Genomic DNA, 17354 nt, shown 5'->3' with positions numbered 1-17354 from the left:
AGTATTCCCCCACCAGGCTAACCGCATATGGAACTTCAACCCAGTGGATTATGCACACTCCAAGCAAACAGGCATTCAGTGCAGTGGAGTATTTACCCGCCACGCAAACAGCACACAAGCATTCAACCCAGTGGACTACACACACACCCCACGCAAACAGCACATGGAATTTCAACCCTGTGGCTTACGCATCCTCCACACAAACAGGACGTCTGCATCAGAATACCCAGGGGCCCGCCCTCCCATCCATGTGGCCGACAAACAAAAGTATGCAAAAGGATGACATTTGGGCACAAACATCACACACCAAAGTGCACTCAACACCTCACACACTTTCTTCCCATGGACCCACACACTCATACACGACACAGTAACACATTGCAAGTAACTCGGCACTCAAATTGCCAGTGAAGTACGTGTTAAACGACGCAGAAAATTAAACGGACATTTGCATTAAATGCCCATAAATGCCAAAGCCATCTAAAGCAGAATTAATTAATTAAATACGTCCATGCATGTGCACAAACATTAGTAAACTTTGGCAATGGAGTTCATTCAGCATCAAACTATACTTTAACTTACACTTTGATACTTTTTGACTACCTGATAAATTAGTTTTAAAAAGTGCATAAACACCTCATAAACATAGCATATTAACCAGAATTGACATCTGGTGGGATGCGCTTAAAGGCTTCACTAACCTCTGCGAACCAGCGATATTGTCTAAAGTCAGGCAGTTTTTCAAATAAAAGATAAAAACATTCAGAACAGAGCTTGGCTTGCAAGTGATGACGCGAACAGCTCAGTCCTACTTCAGTTTTGATAGCCTGGATATTGCATCTTTTATTTCGCGGACATCCGGTTGTGGGACTGTCGGTTCAGAATGCTGATTGTAAGATGAAAAGAGAAATGACATCTGCTTGCACTGAGCGAGCACGCACAGTGGAACACATATTTTAACACACTTCCAATTGCTCATTCTGCAACAACATTACTCCATGATGGTTGTCTTTTCCAATAGGCCTCGAGAAACAAAGTGAAAGCAATCTCTTTTGGACGCAGCCTCTTACACTGAAAACAAGCCGAGGTGCCGTGACAGCGGGAGGGGGGCGGGGGCGGGAACGGGCACACGAACAGCGGGAGGGGGTGGGAACGGGCACACTGACAGTGGGAGGGGGCGGGAACGGGCACACTGACAGCGGGAGGGGGCGGGAACGGGCACGCGGACAGCGGGAGGGGGGCGGGAACGGGCACACGAACAGCGGGAGGGGGCGGGAACGGGCACACGGACAGCGGGAGGGGGGCGGGAACTGGCACACGCTGGTTCAAGACGGCACTGCGGAGCTTCTTAAGTAAGCTACTGCCTGGCCGCCATCTTCGGAGAAATGACCAAAACAAACCTCAAAAAAAAACATCGCCCACCACCGCAATGACGTTCACAAAGGGGCGGAGAGCGAAAAAATTGCCGGAACGCCCATGAATCTGCTCGGGCAATGACTGACACATCTCTGTTCCAATGGCTAGCCTCCATTTATGGAGCTAGCCAATGGAACAGAGAGGCGGGTTAAAGCCCCATACTGATTCTCAAAAGATTTCGCCTGCGCGAACACTGCTGCGCAGTGGACGCCAGGCGAAACCTAAAAAGGGACCCAAGTCATGGAGTACAAAAAGTGGTGTTTGACCTCTCCTGTTTTATGGCGGTCGGTCCAAAAGTCACCCAAAGTGTCAATATAGAAAGTACTGACAGCCATGGCACTGAGTTTCTTACTGTATTAGACTAGAGTTCAGAGAATGTCCCTCTTCTAAAGCACAGCAGTATAAATCTATCCAAATTAAAGTTTAGACACCCATGAGGATTTCAGAGGTAGAAATCAGAGTGCCCATTATGCATTCAAACCAGCCTGTCCAAGATAACCTGTCTCTCTCGCTTTGGGTCAAGGTGTTACTTTCGATAGTAGTTTACTGGCCCGGGTTCGACCCCGATCAGCACAGTTCACCCTTCGATGATGATCACAACTCATTGTGGTAGGGATACTGTGAACTCTTGTTGAGAACTTGTGAATGCAAATTTGTGCCATGCATGTACAGCGTCTGCCTCTTCGCATTTACGCACTACCACGTGTTGCTCCTATTACAATCCTTACCACGAAGATGTGGTTTCACTTTCGCACGTGCCGGAGCAGCTGCTGTTATGTGCTGCAGCCCTCTCTCTCTCTGATACTGCTGTACCCTCTTCCACGCCCAGTCTTCCACCGTTGGCTCTTTGCGGCCTTTCATATCTTTTAGCTGTCTTGTTTGCCCCTTGTGTATTTTAGCTGTCTTATCTGTCCGTTTGAAGAAACTAGCCATACCTGGGTGAATAATTAACAATACTCTCTGTACCATAAATAGGCAGTTCACACACCTCTCCCCCAAACCCACATAGCGGACTGAAAACCCAGTGGCTGATAATTAGTTCAAACGATCCAGCCATCGTGTGCTTGCCCCGATGGAGGCCCCGTACTCACTGTACCATAGAACTCACACTGCCCCCTACCGACAAGGCCCAAGGAGGCTAAATCTGGTCTAGGGTTGCTTGGGTTCCATATTGGAGGGACCAGAGCTGATTTGCATATGTCAGATTTCCTGCTGAAGAGGGATGGTGGGGGAAAATGATTGTCTGGACTGCGGCCCGATTAACGGACTCTATTCAGCCATCACTTTTTGTGATTTACTCACTTTAGAATTCAATTACTTATCTTTGTAGATATACATACCAATCTCTTTCTACAACTTGCGTATTTTTTTTTAACATATCTTTACTATGGCTTTCATGAGGTTTTTAGGTCTCGCGACCTATCAATGCGCGCAAGCGCATTGAGCGGAGCGAGAATTCAAGTGCTCAAAATACTCGTGAAACCAAGGCTTTCGTTCGTGCGGTTTTCTTTGAGTTCATGTGAATCACGTGACCAAACAAGCACGCGCATCAGCCTCCCTCCCTCCCTCCTAATTGCATTTTTTCACGGCCGCACAGTACATCAAAGGGCTTCTCCCAGCGTGTGCTGTGCGGCTTCTCCTCCCCTAATTATTCATGGCTGGCCGCTTCAGTTTCCCGGCCGCTCTTGGATTGAACCCTGTTTTCCTGCACCAAAGGTAATTCTAGCTCTCTCCTTCTCTAGCTTTCGCTCTCCACCTAACTCGCCCATCTATCTTTCTCCTCCAATCTACTTGCTCCCTGCTGCTAGTCTTCCGCGTCACTCTCTCTTCCCACTCGAGCCCACCTCCCACCCCTTCTGCCGCTCGCTCTCTTCCTCCTGTCGCCTCTCTCTCCTCTGGCACTGTCCTCTCTCGCCCCATACTTCCCCCTCTCTCCTCCTGAGGTAGTCTGTGTGGGAGCACCGCAGGCCCCGGCGCACGTGCAGAGAGCAGTGCATTATACTGCCTCGTAGGCTCACATGGAAAGCAGACTACGAAACGCAGTGCTCTCTCGCCCGCAGCTGGGCAGCCAGTAAATTACAAGCAGGCAGTATGCAGATTTATTCTCCCGCCGTCTCTTCCTCCTCGCTCCCGCTGTCTCTTCCTCCTCGCTCCCGCTGTCTCTTCCTCCTCGCTCCCGCTGTCTCTTCCTCCTCGCTCCCGCTGTCTCTTCCTCCTTTCTCCCGCTGTCTCTTCCTCCTATCGCCCACTGCCTCTCCTGTTTCTGTCTCACCCCCCAGAATTCCCTGCGTTTCTTATTTTTCATAAACACCGGGTTGTCTCTTGATCATGACTCTCACCTCGCTCCTCCCACGCGCCAGTGTTTCTCTTACGCTGCTATTTGCCTCACAATCTCACTTTCTCCCACTCACCTCTCGCCTGTCTACACTATTTCCACCCCCACTCTCTGCCTCCTCTGCAGTTATCACTCCCACACCCATCTTTTCTTTCCCTCCGCCATTTACCTTCTGTGATTTTGTTCATCCTTTTACACAGAACGAGAGGGAAAGGGGACATGGCTCCTATTTGATCTGCGCCGCTTTTTATCACCCTCAAGACTCTCCTCCTACTCCCTGCTTTCACTCTGCTCTCGCGACAGACAACAAACCTTATTTCTTCTTTTTATTCCTCAATTCATTGCTATGGGACGAAACCTGAGGATGAAAACAAAGTCTTGGTCCCCAAAAAGGAGTTCTAGTGCCCACTGTCTGCGCCCACCGGTACAAATTAGGCACCGGCATTCACAATGTGTGTTAAAACGAGGCGGTTCTCTGAGCTCATGGCCCTCATTTCACTATACTGAGATTAAACTACTTCGTGTGCATACGCCGCAGTGGTTGCTACAGTCTCAATAACCCTGGAAGCTGAGTTGACAGAGACGGGAGGGCAGTGCATGCTCTTTGGAAGTTACTTCTCACCAGACGTGGGTAGGACACCCGTGAGTGGAACAATATTTTCACCGCATTTTGCCAGAAAACACGCAAGATGAGTAATACACTATTTCAAGCCTGCACTGCGCTCGCAGTGCATCATGGGAATTGGCATCCCTCTCTTGGCTAGGTCTTAACAGCCGATAACGAGGGAAGCCTCGCGGAGGACTGCAGCGCATTCAGATTGAAGGGGAACCAACGTGCGCATCTGTGGGTTAAATCCAACAAACACACAACCCTTGGTCAAAGTGCGCAGTCGATGAGGTTTCAAGTCCAATGTGTCTTTTTGGCAACATCAGAACACAGATAACTGTAAATCTCCCATTTAAACAATTATGTTCCACAGATGATGAATTTCTTTTATTAGTGCCTAACTCATTTTTATGGTGCTCAAACAGTAGAACTTGCTACATACCTCGTATTGCACTTTGAAGTTTATTAAAACATACGGTTATGTCTTATTACTAAACACATATGTCTAATATGCACTAAAATAGCACGTAAACTCCGGAATTAATAAAACCCTGGTTTGGCTTTGTTACCATAAAACCAAATGATTGTTTATTTAATCACGGCTTCCCCGTTTCACCACATTGTGTGAGCTTGGACACTTTTTTTTGCAACACTGCGCCTCAAATCTCTCACTTCACCAAATTGAGAGTGCGAGGAATCGGCCAATGCTCTTATTAAGTCAGACATGCTAAACCTAGAACATGCTTTACAATTTCATTTTTTATGGACACGCTTGATTGTTTGATAGGAGGTCAATTCTATTATTTTGTAATTGTAATTAGATTTATAAGAGCGTGTACCACTCAGCGCCACCCCAGCATTAAACTGCGCAACCATTCAACAACAACTGGTTCAAATATGTTCTCTCAATGTTTGAAGCTTTATTACAAATGTCACAAAAAGATGTTAATATTTCACTTTACAAAAGTTTAAGCTATTGCCATTATAAATTAAAATCACTTTTATTTAAGTATTAATTATTTAAAAAAATTAAAAACCATTGTAATTTGTAATATCAATACATCTAAATCACGTAAATACAAAACATGTTGCATTACAAATGCTATAGGTGTCACATTTGCGAAAGTTATAACTATTGGCATTGTAAATGACAAAGCTATTAATTTAGCTATTTTCAAAACCAACACATAAATAAAAAAAATTGACATTTACAAGACCAATAGCTCAAACTTTCCTAATGCGAGACCTATTGGCAACGCCAGTGCTTGTTTTGTCATGGGTTTTAGCTCGAATTGCTTACTGTATCAGCGAATATACTTCTTGGATTGTACTAAGCCTGGTGCAGTCCATGTATATTCTTCCAGTCATTCAGATTCTTGACATTTTCTACTGAAATTATTGATTTTGTCTTTATTCGTGTAAATTGTGCCATGAAATGTACTCGGTTTCTGAGTTTTTTGGAATTTGTGGTGCTATCCATCCAAATGTGTAGACAGTCCGAGCAATAACATAAAAGTTCAACACCAATTTAGTTGATCAGCATGGTATCCCCCCTGAGACGCTGATGTTACCATCTAGAAAACTTCACCTGTAACCTGAAAGCGGCCACTGCAGTTATACCCAGTCGCTTGGACCCAATGACCTAAGTCGACCTGAAATGTTTTTCAAACATTGCCATTAATTAAGTCTCTTTCAGTATCCAAGTTCACAAACTATTGCTACAGTGTACGGATATGCAAAAATAGTCAGCACAAACAGTAAATAGTTAAAAAAATCTAAAACTTTGATTAATAATTACAGTAAATGTCCTGCACCTCTACTATTGAGATTTCGTCAACTTTGTTGGGCGGTTTTCGGAGATGCGGTGGAAATTATTTCAAGAAACATAAAAATACAGTAAAACTTTCAGGAGTTTTCAGATGATTACATTTATGCCCGCACATGTCAGATGTTCGGCAGTGAAAAGGAGGACAGTTAAAATAATGCAGAGAAGCTGCATGTCTAAGCAAATTGTTTTCACTCTGAGAAACCTACTTTGGGAATGTGGCATGCTGCTTGAAAGTTTTAATGTGGATTGTCACTTGGTTAAGCACCAACTTTGAGTTGTTTCTAATCGAGTGTACATTCAGATTCTGCAGCACTCTAGATTCCTGTCTGTATTCCAGTACTTCAGCCTTGTGGATGTAATTGACTGCATCCTGAAGAAGGTGCTTGGGTTTCACATTTTTACTTTTTTCACTCGTAAATGCAGACAGAAATAATTTATTTTCAAGTCTGTTTTTATTTGTAAAAATGGAAAAACAGGTATTTTTATAGCGGCACAAGCTGCCACTAAGCCTTTTAGGCCAATAGTTGTGCATATTGACTGCATAGAGCTGTCCTCACATGCAGACTGGGTACCCATGTCGTTGTGCCTTTACTCTTTGGTCTCGCTAGCAGCATCCACCACTCACTCCATCGAAGCACGACCGACCCACTATTTGTGCCTTGCAAAGTATTAATGATTCTGAGTGATTTGTTTAACAAAAACTGTAATCTACTAAGTTGTGCTTGCTTGTGAACCCATGAGGGGCCACTGTTGTATATTTTTACCTCCTGCCTCTGCAGCTTTCCCTGTGCAGGTGGTGCTCTCCCTATATAGCTTCTACACTACTATGCTTCTGCTTCTCTTCCTAGGCATATGGTTCTGCTTCCAGAATGTCTGCGCTTTGGTTTTCTCGCTCCTGCCTCTGAGCATGTGCCTGTTATTCTGCATCTTTCAAACAGGTAATGGGTTTCCTCTCTTCCCCCTCCAGCTCATATTAAGTCAAAGTCGCACCGCCACCATCTCAAAAAGAGACCGAGGGACCTTGGAGCTGTGGAAATGCAAGACCATCCTAAACTGACAGACAGGGACGACCTCACAACAGAGGCCGGAGACCGTGCTGTACTGACTGCTGGAGATGACCTTACACAAACGGACAGAGAAAACCCTGTACCAGTGGCTGGCAATGACCTGGCATCAACCGTATGACGTCCTCTCACTTTGACAGCCAGAGACCTCACTGATAAACTCAAACAGACCAGCAAAGATCTGCTTTGACTAATTCCTGGAGACTGTTTCTCACAAACGGGTATTGGCCACCTTGGAAAGATGACGCACAAGCATTCAAACAGAACAGGCACAGACCACAGGGGAGTGGCAACAGTAGGAGTAAAAAGTGGAATGGATTGTGAGTTTCTGAAGCAGAGTGCTAAAGGCGTACCTTCCGGTAGAGCTGTTGTCGGAGTCTGTCAGTGACGTTGTAAACAAGCTCTACTCTCCACTCTAGTGTCTGGTAACTCCTCAGCATTATGCTGTAGTAGTTGTCTGAGTCCCTGTGACATGTTGGGTCTACTGAAAGTACCAATGACATTCTTTCAGAGTGGCAGGGAGAGTGTCTCCTCAGATTGGTGGGGAGCATCTCGCAGTCAGATATGATGAGTCGTCCCTTCAGAGCAATAATGAAGGGGGGGGGGGTCTCCTCTAAATGTGACAGCAAGGCGTTCCCCTGTCAGAAGGATTGTAAGAAATGTCTCCTGAGTGTTAGAAGGGGTGCCTCCTTTCAAGAGCAATATTGGGGTAATCACTGAGGCAGATGGAGCATGTGGGGTGGAGTTGCGGTTAGCATGTCCTCTCATTATTTGTATTTTATTGCAGTAAAGTGAATTTGCTTTGATCTCAGTTGGGGACATTCTCTTTTGATTGTTTGGCGCTCGCTCTAAAGAGCAGAACAGGGTATCTTTTTTCTTAAAGCGAAACTTCCCGAGTCATCTTCTGCACATTTGCACATATCTGTGTGAACAGAATGAAAACCACAATTTTTATGGAAAACCATGGGATTGAAAGTGTTTTTTTATATTATTATTAAGAGTCAGAAGACCGTTATTAAAATTATCCTTGCTTTTGGGCAGATTTTGACCTTTTAAGTGCGATTCCAGAATGTTCCTCAGACTTTCCTCTGCACAGCCGTGGACTATGATCCATATGCACTCTGCTACAAATTTGATAATGCAAAGATGCTGGCAGCCAATAATAGACCAGTCATAAAGAGAACCCATCAGCCTTCTATCTTGTTTCTTGTTTTTTTTTTTACTCAGCTGTTTTGTTTGATCAAAGTGTAGGCCATTCTCCCTTATTACAGGTTCATTCTGTTTGTATGGAAATGTATACATGTTTTATAGCTGTGGGCTGCATGTGGAGATTTGTTTATTGGAACTCGGCAAGGAGCCCATTACAGACTCTTTTGGCGTGAGGAGAGCAACTAAGACCTGCCTCATACAATTCTCATCAGGCCTGTTGGTTTTTTTTGTGAGAGGCTGCACCAAATGATTGGATTCTAGCTCTTCTCTTACTCTGGGGTGGGATGCCCTAATGCTAGGTGGAAACAGTTATGTCGAGTTATTCCAAGTGGAGTTTCCTTCTGGAACTCATCCTTAACCTCCATTCGCAGCTTCCTGATTATTCTTACTTCTTTAACCAAGAGGGTTAGGGCCCTGTAATTGGGGCAGGGCCTTTTGGAGAACTCCCCCTTTACTCTCCTCCATAGCCTTGATCAAGGTGAGTGCCAGCCATTTAATGGGAATTGTGATAGGACAAAACCCAGTCTCTGCTAAAGGGCTGAGTGGTTAGCTGTGGGAGCCCCATTCAGTCAAGCATCTTATTATGGGGTAGGAGCAGCAAGTAAAGTTCTAGCTACATTAGGAACTCTCCTGGCAGCAGACCACTTTCCTTAGAAATAGGAAGATGTATGGGTGTATTACCGTCTAGGAATAGGAGATTCTTCCGCGTGCATAGAAAATGAAGAAATGTTTGCCTCTTCTGAGTTGCTCAGGTACTGCGTTCTGGTCTGCACGCTTTATCCTCAACATGCTGCCCTTACATTACTGAATGGCACTGGACAACTCGTACTTCCGGAGAAGCCACACCCAAGAAGATACTTTCCAAGGAATAATAACTGGAGGCATTATTGTTCAAGTAAGTGACATTTAACATGAATAACAACAAGAAACGTTCTTGGTTTTTGCTAAAACAAAGCACTCTTTCTTGAGAAAGTAATCTCATAATGGTAATATGCTACACTTAAACTGCAGCATGGATTGTGTTTTGCCGAAACAGTAAGTGCAGAGGTACTAGATTTTACATCTGAGCCGCTAGCGGTCGTACCCAGTTTGTTGCCTCTGACTCCATCCACATTTTATTAGACTTCCTGATTCTTCATGCTCGTCAGCACACTTACTTCTAAATCTGAGTGTAGATCTTTCACTTATGCTCCCACTCCAATCGTGCTCTCTAGGTTAATGGATTCACTGTGATAGAGACAACTCATGAACTCATCACTATTTTTGCAACTAAAAGAGCATGGAGTCTCTCTCTGCTGCCACTGTGGGACACCTCTACCACCTATAGTATCATGTACACCTTACGTGTTCACGGGTACGTGCAGCAGAATCATGCCTAATATTTAGGACAGGTTGCAACAAGTCATCGTTTAATTAGTATGCCAACATCGTTTTGCTGCTACAGGGATTCTTGTCCTTACTTCCTCCAGTTCATTCGTCGGCACTTGCAGGAATACTACAAAACAGGCTTGTAGGCAGTTCCTATCCACGTTAAAGCATAATTATCTATCTGACTTTTGACTATGTTCAATCCATACTTGCTGCTTTTGTCCAGAATGTAAGAGCTTTTTTATTTAAAGTGTTATACGCTTTGTAGAGTGGTTAGAAGAGGTGTCTGTTGTTCCTGGTTAGGCTTGCTTACTGGCTATTTGCTTAATTTAATTCTATTTTCTGCATAAATGTTCTATATTGTTGTTTTTCTGTTAAGAATGTAATTATGCTCCTCTATCATTGTTAGTGGGGACCATTTTTTCTTAGCCTCCTACCAAATAGAAAATATGCTTTTTCAGGGTCGTTCCCTGTTTGTGCCAGAATTATTCTTGCTAATCTGGCAGGGCACATTCCCGAGTCTAGTCATACAGTCCCACTTAAAGAGAGACTAGTTACCTCAAGCTTTGAGTGCCATCAGTCAGAAAATGACATCGTGAAATTCTGAAAAATGTCAGTTAAGGCCCTTTTCCTTCCTCAAGTTAAATCCCCGATTACCTCATTGCAATGGCCATGCTATTAATCAAGAGCACATACATCAGCGCACAGGATTATTTGAATTTACATTCTTGTAAACAAAAAAAAAACTAGGTTAGCCGGAGACACAGTGGCGTTTGGTTACAATCTGTACAGTAATATGCCCTTAATTGTCTGTTCTCCATCATGGGATCTTTAATATTCATGAACACTGGAATTGTTGCACTTTATACTTGCTCCTGACTCAACGTTTCATATATGACATTGATCACCTTTTTAGATCTGTCCAATTGCAAATAGATTTCGACTCCAAATAAATCTGTCTAAAAAGCATATCTCAATTTTCTCCTTTAACAGTGCTCCTTTAAGTAATCTAAATGCTGTTCCACTAATCTCACAATGCACCACTCATTAATTTACATGTTCTGCTTTGATAGGCAGCTATCTATGAACTGATCTGGCCTCTCTAGACCTGTAGTCAACATTAAATCGTTTTTGGATGAATGGATGAACGTTTTTTTTGGGGGGGGGGGGGGGGGGGGGGGGTGGTAATTTATATCAATGTCTGTTCAGTTAGTCACTGTCCTGGATATTTTTTTAGGTCTCGCGACCTATCAATGCGCCCAAGCGCATTGAGCGGAGCAAGAATTAAAGTGCTCAAAATCCTCGTCAAACCAAGGGCTTCTTGGTGCGGTTTTCATTAAGTTCACGTGAATCACGTGACCAAACAAGCACGCGCATTCACGGCCGCACAGCACATCAAAGGGCTTCGCCCAGCGTGCGCTCTGCGGCTTCTTCTCCCCTAATTAATCATGGCTGGCCGGCCGACCGTACTTTCAGTTTCCCGGCCGCTCTGCATTATCAGGTACGTGTTGGTGACGCATTATTTCACTTTGTCTCCGTGCGCCGCTCATCTTCTCTGCCATGTGTTGCTGTCTCCTTCGTGTACTTCTTCCTGTGTTGCTGTCTCCCTCGTGCTTTTCCCCCACCACTCGTGGTGCTCTCTCCCTTGTTCAAAGGGTTGTGCTTTATTTACACACATCCTCCAACCCAACACCCTTTTTTAAAATTTCTTGTTTTTTGCTGTGTCTATTATCGATTATAAGCATGCCCCAGTGCAGAGCTTTTTGAAATACACACATCGAGCCCGACCAAACTTAGCCCCACAACTCGTGCCTATGCCGCCACTGTTGGGTGTTGTCGTCTTTCCATGCTCAAACCGCAATGCGCTTTCTTTCCATGCCACCAACATCAATGTGAAAAAAAGGTTAGAAAAGCATAGCGTAATCGGACAGATATTTGTATAACAATCCCTCCTGCTACTGGCATTTTCCCTTCTTTTGTACGGCCATTAACACTTACTGTTACACTTACAAGATGCTCCAAGTGTGCTGTCTCCACTGCCAGTCCTCCGACGATACCCTTTTGGCTTTTAGGACGCCATTATCTAGCTGTGGTTGCAGTTCACATGACCGCCATCTTGAGCTCACGTTGTACGTCCTAGACAGAGTGGTAGGACTCATGATGAACACTCTACGTCTATAAACAATGTTCGCCATATTGGAAAGATCGCATTTACTAGATACGAGTAAGGAAACGTGTGCACAAACTCGTGGCGATATTGTTCTATTGGCCCAAAAGTTCATTGAAATCCCGAAATACATGGAGTTTAAACAAATACTGAAAAAAAGGGATTTTTATCTTATTACATGAATCGGCCAAAAATTAAAATATGTTGCATTTTCATTGCACATGTGCTCGCTATTCCATTCTAGTTTAGAGTCAGAATATCGGGTCCTATATCATTTTGCTTGCTTACCAAAGATTATTCATTCAAATGAAAGGTTGTACCAACCTCAGAGTTTATTGCCATTCTAGATATTCTAAAAGGCTGCATGTATCAAAAAATAGGAACAAATACTTTTCAGTCTATCTCAGGAGTTGTTTCTTCCATGATATTCAGTCCCAATTGCTTTTTTAGGTTCAGTTAATACATGTCAGTGCTCACGGGGTATTAATCTATATTAGAACCAAACCCCACCATCATGCTTGATTTAAGAAGCATGGTAATAGAGACCTAATACATGTATTCCAGGGTGCAAGTAATCACTAGACATTATCTTCTCAGAATGCCCTGTAGTTGGAACCAATGAATGCGTGCGCTTTCCTAGTAGCTATCAATTCAACGCTCATACATTTAAAGAAGACAAACAGGTGTAGAAGAGTTGCTCTATTTTCCTATGATTATAGCTATGTCATTCGTGATGCGAAAGCTGCATGGTTGCAGTGGTACCAGCCATTTAGTCTGTTTTAAGACATGTTCCAATTATATAGTTTGGTGCTGGTAATTTTACACATTATAGTTAGTTTTTATGATACATGCAGCCTCACTCAGCCTCACATCCTCACCCTCACACACTCTCACCCCCTCACTCACCCTCACACACTCACACACCCACTCACCCTCACCCTCACACCCCCTCACCCTCACACCCTCACACCACTCAGTGCTACAACACATATATGTGTGTAGGTACAAATGCAATGTTCTTAGATTTTCGTCACAATAAAATACACTGAACATAATCTTCACAAAATTTATTTACAAACATTTAAGCTATTGCCATTATAAATTACATTAACTTTTATTTAAGTATTAATTATTTACAAAATTAAAAGCCATTGTTATTTGTAATATCAATACATCTAAGTCACGTAAATACAACACACATTGCATTACAAATGCTATAGGTGTCACATTTGCGAAAGTTAAAACTATTGACATTGTAACTGACAAAGCTATTAATTTTGCTATTTTCTAAACCAACACATAAATTAAAAAAGTGTAATTTACAGTGTCATTTACAATACAGTACAATACGAATCGCTCACACTTTCCTAATGCGAAAAGTTAAAATTATGGGCATTGTAAATCACAAAACAAAAAAATAAAATGTCATTTAGAAAACCAATAGCTCAAACTTTCCTACTGCGAGACCTATTGGCAATGCCAGTGCTTGTTAATAATTGTTCTTCTCGAAGTCATGAAAGGACCAGCACTTTCTGTGTGCTTTGTCTTCCAGATTCTTGCACCATTGAGGAGTGTGCTGTACGCCCTGACAAGGTTAAAAGCTAAGATGGAGTTCATCTCTGGTCTAAGCTGGCCGCTCAAGGTTACTGAGGGGCCAGCTCCAGCTAAAGAGAAATGTGTGGTTACTCTACAGCTCAGAATTATGTGGAATTCAGTATATCAATATGTTGGGACCCCTCAGAGAAGCCGGGGGATCATTTTGACAATGTTAGATTATCTCTCTTTCACCGTTGAGGTGTTTCTTGACTTGGAAAGCTTCATTACTCGATCTTCACCTTTGAGACCCCTGATACTGAAGCATCTTACTCCATTGAGAAGTCACTCAACCCTGAGAATAGTCTCTGCACCCAGACTGTCGGAGTTCATAAATTGGAAGAAACAAAATAGTCTCTTAAACAGCCGAGCTTGAGAATTTATATACAGAGATCCCAAATGCACAACCTCCATTCCCCCTAAAGGATTGACTCACACAGCTGCTCAACAGACATAACTCATAATGGTAACACTCCCCATAATGGTGCCTCCTCCACAATGGAGTGTTCCCTGCGAAAACAACACATAGCGGCAGTATCTCTATTAGTTGACCTAGTTGCTGAGCAGTCGGTGTGCGTTTATAGACTTTGTTCCTGAGCGCATGTTATGCAGATATTTAGAGTGAACTATCACCCGGGGTTAACCTGGCACTTCTCTTGGTTGCCCTGTTATTGGCTATCCCCTAATACACAGTAAAACATGCCAGATATATTTTTCTGTGGAGACGTGCTTTGTCTTGCACATGATGAGGTCCAGAAAATGAAAAAACGAAGTAGAAGATGAAGTAGGTCGAATTGGAGGAGGCCCAGCTCATGGTGTATAGTAGAGGTTTCTTTCACTAATAGGATTAGAAACACAGAGGTCACAGCTTCACGAAAAGCCTGGTTGCTCACAACTAAAATAGAAACTGTCACAAGTATGGTATGAAATGCTACATATATTTTTTTTAATTGCTGTTGTAGGAATGACTTTCTTTTCTGTGATGTACTCACAGATTTTTGCCTTTACTATTATTGCTGGCTACAGAATTCTGAGAACTTTACCCCTTCTAACCAAAAGTAAAGTGCCTGTGCTCTTCCCTTCAATATGATGAAATGTGTATATTCCTAATTGGTATATTTATCATACATAGAAGTCTCTAGTATTTGATACAAAATGTACTCTGGGTCTGTAATTTAAATGTCACTAGTGGACTTCAGCACCTATTGTGCCATCCGCTAAATTGACAGGTTAAAACATGAATTTAGGACTACCCTTTGTAGCCTGACTGGGACAGTGTGAACACTGCAGTTCGACCTGTCAACCCTTTCTGACAGGGCAAACCTCAAATATAAATATTAATAAGGCACCCAAAAGCTATGTTTCTCTGTGGAAAGCCTGGCTATCTATGTAGAAACCCAGAGTGCAAATTAAAAATCCCAATACTGTATTTCTAAAATGAGACTAGCTAGAAAAATAAACAACTATTTCAACAGTGATTAAAAATCCAATTCAATGCTGCAGTCTGATATTTAAATCATTTTAGGGAAGAATAACTTTTAGAAAGTTACATTTTCCTTGCTGGGAGTTCCTGGAAGCTAAATTTGCAATTGCTCTCCCATTTCTGCCAGCCAGTATTTGAATAATTGTGAAAAAGGTGTGAAGTGCCTCACTCGTGCCAGGCATAAATGTGGCTTCTCCATGCATCTACTACTGAAAACTGCTGTACGTGAGGTAGATTAGAAGAAGACAGACAGAACCTGCTGTCTGCTATCCAAAAAGAGCCCTGAAGGATTGGGCCAGCTCTCTTGTATCCAGGACAAAGAAGTGGGCTCCCATGGTCAAGAGGCTGACCTCTCTGTATTCCCTTAGGTCTTGAGGGACTTTAGAAGTTCATTCCTGTGGTGGATTAGGAATTAAAGTACTAAAGTCAGAAGACATTGACATGGTTGAACTTGGTCACTGTATTGACCCACTTTCTATTTCGGTCAGCATCAAATTGCGACTATGTCCTGCTTTACCACCACCATTGACTATCATTTGCACATTGTGCTTCTTGTTGCTGCTCCTACTCAAACCTTAAAAAAATTGTGTATCTCTTTCCCCAAATTCGATTGTTGTCATATTTGTCTGTTTGTTAATTGCATTTTACACAATTTTTCTAATGTAGTTTGGGATTTTTATTGTTTTTTATATTGACTTTTTTATTGTTTTGGTTCTGCATAAATACTTTACATTTTGCCCTAAGTTAAACATTTCTGACTGTGCCATAGCTACCGGGGCTGAGCCTCAGTGACTTTGCGAGTTCTCCCTTAAAAAGGTTGGGATGGTTCCTTGAGCTGGGTAGTCACCCACCCAAAATAATCCAATTTCTTTACAATTATCATTACAAAGGCAAAAGTGTGCTACTTATTACAAATAAATGCTAATACCTCATGTTTTGGAATTCCTTGCTAAACAACCAGGTTATAGAAACTTCTCCTGAAATGCTGTTATAGGATGGATTTCTCTTTTAAAGAGAAGAGGTTGGGCAAAAATTTCAAGGTCAAGAGAAATTCACTGTCTATATTCTTCACTAAGAAAAAAAGCATTAATGAAGGAATTTATCCAGAAAATAAGCACAAAGTCCGCAGGAATAGTGATGAGTTGACACTGGCCTTTGATGCAAAATCTCATAAACATAGCAACTGTTAAACAAGCTAAGAAGACAACTCTTAGAAGAACAAGACTACGTGCTGATTATGCTCGAGGATGTATCCTGTGAATGATGCACATCCGATCTCCAGCTTTCTGCAACCACAAAAAATGTTGAGAACTCCTGTTCAGGCTTCTAGAGTGCAGCCTGTGAAAAAGGGTTTGCCGATTTCATCGACTGATCAGAAGCTATCTATATGCCTTTCCCTAATTCCTCTCCCTTGAAGGTGATAAAGAAGTTGAAGCAGCACAGATCATTATTGCTCACCTAGACCTCCTCATTCTTCTTTCACAACCTGCAGGCTGAATTTCCTAACAGGGTCCTTAATTAGATGTTTCCATCACTGAGCTGCACTGCCTTGCTTTTGCGTCCCTTAGACAACTGATTTGTATTTGAAGTGTCCTTCAGCAAACCTATACATCTTCAAGTGCATGGGAATCTTACATTTGTTGCAGCCACAGGTTGATCCACTGATATATTAGGAATAGCATAAACAGACTTATCTTCTCTATTTATTGTAAGGGTCCTTCTCAGGTGTCTTTTTCTCCTTCCATTTAAGTGACAAAAAAGTTATTGGAAGTCTATGAAGCCTGTTTGTTTAGGGTTGAATACTATCTCAAAGGAAATTACAACCCTACAATCAAACCAATACATTTGTTGAACCTGCAGTACATCGTGAAATGTAGCTCTCTTCGAATAGGTTGAGGCTTTGTGTGACCATGATGCAAACGATACTCTTAAATACTCATCCAAAAGTCGTAACATATTTCTTCTTTAAACAGACCTTTTTATGCTGACTTTTTTCCTGAATCTGACCATTTCAGCAGAAAGCTCTTTTTATAATTAAAGAAAAAAATGATTTGTTTTGTTTGTAAAACTAAAGGGATAGGTACTTCAAAACGGCTGTTTGAATTAAGAATCCAACCTCACTAAGGTCCTGGGGAAACAAAATTCTTAAATGACAAGGGACAATGCAGCTACCTCACTCTCAGAAACATGCAAAGAAATCACTGGGAGCTCAGCCACCACAACTTTGTAAAACGTTACTGCTTTGATTACAACCCCAAAACTAGGCTCATGAGGTTTCATATCT

The 17354-nt window shown here is 42.6% G+C and overlaps 1 protein-coding gene across 5 annotated transcripts in view; it reads left to right on the top strand.

Annotated features, from left to right (window-relative positions):
* The window catches only part of TRIT1 (tRNA isopentenyltransferase 1), a 196600-nt gene extending 188544 nt beyond the window's left edge, over positions 1–8056 (top strand). For all 5 annotated transcript variants that reach the window (XM_086955769.1, XM_086955773.1, XM_086955770.1 and 2 more), the window contains one exon: positions 7154–8056. In XM_086955769.1, coding sequence (XP_086811895.1) covers positions 7154–7371 — 218 coding nt within the window. In that variant the 3' untranslated portion in view covers positions 7372–8056. The remainder of the gene's footprint in view (positions 1–7153) is intronic.
* Positions 8057–17354: the final 9298 nt, after the last annotated feature.

The sequence above is a fragment of the Lissotriton vulgaris genome, chromosome 2_1 (genome assembly GCF_964263255.1).
Source record: "Lissotriton vulgaris chromosome 2_1, aLisVul1.2, whole genome shotgun sequence".
NCBI lineage: Eukaryota > Metazoa > Chordata > Amphibia > Caudata > Salamandridae > Lissotriton > Lissotriton vulgaris.
This window is presented reverse-complemented; position numbering and strand designations above follow the sequence as displayed.